The sequence below is a fragment of the Cyprinodon variegatus genome, unplaced genomic scaffold (assembly GCF_000732505.1).
Source record: "Cyprinodon variegatus isolate N-32 unplaced genomic scaffold, C_variegatus-1.0 Scaffold1112, whole genome shotgun sequence".
Lineage (NCBI taxonomy): Eukaryota > Metazoa > Chordata > Actinopteri > Cyprinodontiformes > Cyprinodontidae > Cyprinodon > Cyprinodon variegatus.
The window spans coordinates 82,448-87,388 of NW_015151565.1; the positions used below are offsets into that span (position 1 = coordinate 82,448).

At 43.3% G+C, this 4,941-nt stretch overlaps 1 protein-coding gene across 1 annotated transcript in view; it reads right to left on the reverse strand.

The window, feature by feature from the left end:
* The window catches only part of LOC107101549 (apoptosis-stimulating of p53 protein 1-like), a 22,849-nt gene extending 22,012 nt beyond the window's left edge, over positions 1–837 (reverse strand). Inside the window, exon 1 of the mRNA XM_015400497.1 lies at positions 689–837. Within this exon, the coding sequence (XP_015255983.1) occupies positions 689–800 (112 nt within the window). The 5' untranslated portion in view covers positions 801–837. The remainder of the gene's footprint in view (positions 1–688) is intronic.
* Positions 838–4,941: the final 4,104 nt, after the last annotated feature.

Consider the following 4,941-nt stretch of genomic DNA (forward strand, 5'->3'; position numbering starts at 1 on the left):
GAAGGTTCCTCTAAAGGTTCTAATGAAAGTTCTCCTGAAGGTTCCTCTAAAGGTTCTAATGAAAGTTCTCCTGAAGGTTCCTCTAAATGTTCTCCTGAAAGTTCTCCTGAAAAATCTCCTGAAGGTTCTACCAAAGGTTCCTCTAAAGGTTCTCCTGGAAGTTCCTCCAGTAGACGATGGGCCCACTGCACTTATAGAACAGATGGACAGGAAGTTGTCACAGGAACCGGCCGCACAGCTCTAGCAGAATCAGATCCGCCTCTGCAGCCCTGATGGATTTGCTTCCTCTAGTCCAGAGGTCACGGATCCAATAATCCAGACCCATTTTAAAATGAAAAAATGTTTTATATATATATATATATATATATATATATATATATATATATATATATATATATATATATATACATTATTATTATTATTTTATTTTATTATGACATCATCATACAGGTCATAACCAGGAAATGAAAAATAATTTTAAAAAAGAAGGATGTCTGCTCCAGTGTGTTCTGGCATCAACCGGTCAAACTCTGTCTTTAATGAATATTGAATTTATTCAGAAAATAACGTGAATGGAAGGAGAGTGAGAAGCTGAACCTGCAGGCAGGACTGAGGGCTGAGAAAGCCAATGATTGTCCTTTAATAGCAGAGCAGTTCTGGAAGGAACCAGGTCTGGTCCAGGACTCACCATGTCCATTCCAGACTTCTGCAAGGTGACAATCGGACTCGCCCGCCTCTTTGCAGTACTCCACCACGTCAGCCACCCGTGTTGCTGGTGTGACTGGGACTTCCGTTAGCATCTGCTGGGTGTCATTCAGATAAACTGTCAGGATCACCTGTAACCATGGAAACAGAAACAGCAGTCATTTAGTAGCTGGCTACCCGCACTAACTACTGGATGCTCTCCGGTGACCGGCTGGACCAATAAATTAGGGAACCAGTAGAAAATAACCAGAATTTAGGTTTTCTTCTTCATTTGCCCTCATAGGCCCATAACCACCGATGGTGGACTGAGCAACCAAGGAGGCCCAAACCACGTCCCTCTCATTCTCTACAAGCGCTGTCTGCAACTTCTTCATCACCTCTGGAAGATGTTGACAATGACTTGGCGTAGGGGGACCGCTGTAGACCAGTGGAGGTCTATGGATTCCCAAAGATGGAGCTGTCAGTTTAGAACCATCTCACTGCAAAGAGTCCAAGGAAAGATCTAGTTTAGTCCCAACGACTAACAGAGTTCCACCAAATTCCTGGGTATGAACATCACAGACACCCTCACCTGGACTGGAAACACCACCTCACTGGTCAAAAGGGCCCAGAAGCTCTTGGACCTCCTGCTGAGGATAAGGAGAGCCCACCTGCCTCCACCCATCCTCCCCACCTTCTACAGAAGCACCATAGAGAGCGTTCTGTCCTGCTGTCTCACTGTGTGGTGTGGAGGCTGCAGCGCCTCAGACTGGAAGAAGGTGAGAACAGCAGAGAGGATCATGGGGGCTCCTCTTCCCTCTATTAAAGACATTTCATCCCAGCGCTGCGTGTCCCGAGCCCGTGACATCATCAATGATCCCTCACCCCCCCACCATGGACTGTTCTCCCTGCTGCCCTCTGGGAAGAGGCTTCACAGCATTCAATGCAGGACCAGCAGGTTCTGCAACAGCTTCTTCCCCACCGCCATCACACAGATGAACTGTTGAGAAACTCTAAATCACAGACTCTCCATCACACTGATAACACCAAACCAACACACTGCAGAGTTGCTCCATAGATATTAATGCTCTGTTTTTTTTGCTCCATGTTTTTTCTCCTAAACTGTTCACATTTGATCACTGCTGAACTTTTTGGATGGAACTTTATGGAAGTCTTTCTGATCAACAGCTATATTCAAACCTCTGGTCAGAAAAATGGGCACCCTGGAATGGCCAGAGTGGGAAGGCCACTCATCAGAGAGGCACATGAGGGAAAAGGAGACGTGACCGCGCTCTTGATGGATCTTGCTAATGCCTGTTGCTTTACCTCACAAGCTTGTCAAGCTCACGCTACAATGACATCATGTTCCCAGCTGGATTATTATCAGCCTGAGAGTCACCTCAGGGCCTGGCACATCGGACTGGCATAGAGAAGCATATAATGACTGGCTGCACCATCTCAGTTCTTCTTTTTGCCCTTGCCATGAACATGACAGTCAAGTCGGCAGAGGTGATTGTTTGGGGTCCGGTCCCCCAATAAGTGTCAGGCTGAGGTTTGAGGAAACAACAGAAGCAAGAAGTCTACAAACAAAATACTTAAATCAAGGAAAACGGACACGAAGGACAAATAAATGATTAGGAACCAGCAAAGACTAAACAGAAGGAGTATATATGAGATACTGAAATGAAGGGAGGACTAATTGACAGACGAGTACAAGAGGGCAACAGAGAATAAACAAGAAATACCAAAAACTCAAATACAACCACAAATAACTAGAATACAAGAAAATGGAAATAAAACCAATTAAAACTCAAAGAGAAAACTTAAACACAACCAAAACCATGACAACACGAGCAGTCATGGACGCCTTCCTGTCTTCAATGATTAGAATAGGCATCCCTGGAACATCTCCTAAGCAGCTGTTCCAATGTGTTTGCTGATGGCCAATCTGCAAGCACAGGACACTTCAGGGCGAGAAACGCCAGGAACCAAAAGCCATTATGTTCATCAGACCTTGAAACAAGTCCAACATCTATGCACAGGTAAAGGCTTGCCTTCTGGTCTCCACCACTGCCTGGAGACTCAAACTGGACTTGGGGAAGCCGTTAAAGTTCCCAGCCAGGATAAAGGTTCAAAGGCTTTTTTTAGATCGAGAACCACAGCTCCAACCACGCCACTTTTATCCAGTGAATGTTTTATATTTTTTATGAAAAATAAATTAGCAGTTTCTGTGGAGTGTTGAGTTCTGAAACCAAATTGCATTGAATGAGTGGTATTAAAATGTGTTACTATTTGTTGGCCAATCAGTTTTTTCTGCAACTATTGACACTGTAGGTAAGATGCTGATCGGTGTGTAATTGTCCACTAACAATGGATCTCCATTTTTATAAACAGGAACAACAGCAGCTGACTTCCCCACACCTGGGCATACTGCCTCAATAATGGATAGATTGACAATTCTGGTTACTGGTGTTAATAACGTGAAACTGATTTCTTTCAGTATGCACATATCTATGCCAAATATGTCTCTAGGTCTAGAAGCTTTAAGTGTCCTTATTGTTTGTAAGACTTCAGATTTGTGTTAGGAATCCAGTTTGTGTGGGTTGTTTGTGTGTTTTTCTCTCCCTCTACCACCAGGTGGAGCCCTGTTCTCGTTGGCCTTCCTGCACACCTGCGGCTCGTTTGTTCATTACTGAAGCATACTGGTGCAGCGGACTGTCACTACCTCGCGGCCAGAGTCTTTGCTAGTTTTGGGTACTCTAGCCAAGCTGAGTTTTGCTGAGTCTAATCTGAGCCTTTGTTTCTCTGAGTCTAACTTTTTTTTTGTCTTTGCCTTTCCGGCAGGAAGCCTTCCTGTGTAACTGGATGCCTGGCCTTCTCCCCCTGGAAGGATTAACCGAGTTCACACTGAGCAGAGGAAAACATCCACACAAGCCGTTCAAGTTCCTTTTGGAAATCCAAGTGACAGTCCGCTCCATTGCTCCTCAGTGTCCAACGAATGTCTACCTGTCCGCTCTCCAACGAGTTCCCTCTTCTCTGGATAAACCCACACCAACTGGATCAAGGAAAGACAAGAAGCCCCTCAAACGTGAGTCCCACTTCCACTGTGCTAAAGACTCAATCTGTTTTTCCAACGGCCCATGAACTGATCACTTGTTGGACACCACAGGTCAGTAGGATTTTACTAACAGCAGCTGTTAAACTGAGGGGTTGCCATGGTAACCACCCAGGAAGCATCATAATCTTTCTACAGCTGCATCTAACGGTTATTTTGCTAATCAATTAATTTGTCTATAACTTTTTCGATTAATCAATTTATAATCCAATAGCCAAAGTTTCCTTAAAGAAGAATTTTTTACAAAATGAAACCAGGTGAAACTAAAACTTTCTGGATTATAGAGCAGACTGACAGAGGAAAACGTTTATTTTTATCTTAAAGGCCAAATATTTATACATTGTTGTAAAATCTTGGTATAATTGCTGCTCTAAGCGGGTCACTCTGTCTGCTAAATGCATGTGTAGAGTCTCTATACTCCAGTTAACGATGAATCGATTTCTGAATTAGTTGATCATTATTTCAATAATCTATTCATCCGATTGTTTCAGCTCTAACCCCTACTGAGCATTCTTTGCTGTAGAAAGGTGTTTGGGGAGAGCTGCCCCCCGATGACATCAGCGCTGATGTCATGATGTCATGACAGATCAGTGGCTGAGATAGATTTAGGGTAATCTGGGATAGGAGAACACGGACGCTCCAACCATGGATCCACAAACACGTTTAATCCCAGCAGGGTTGGTCCCTCCTCTCCCCCTCAGTCCAGTCCATCAGTAACACACACAATTGGTTTGCTATATGTGGTGAGGACCATGACCATGACTCACATTGATTCCCAGTCATTCCCAACACTCTGTATTCCTTTAACCTGAAAATAATAATGATAAAATGAATGCAGACAAAACAGAAGTTATAGTCTTTGAAAAAGAAGCTGATTAGTCAGTCACTTCATTTGGATGGGATTAAACTGATTTCAAATAATAAAGTAAAAAAATCTTGGTTTGGTTTTTGATCAGGACCTGTCATTTAAATCCCATATCAAAGAGGTTTCTAGAATTTCCTTCTTTCATCTGAGGAATATTGCAAAAATTAGAAATCTCCTGTCCAGTGGTGATGCTGAGAAACTAGTCCATGCATTTGTTACTTCAAGGCTGGACTATTGTAATTCTTTACTATCAGGAAGTCCACAAACTGTAGTTAAA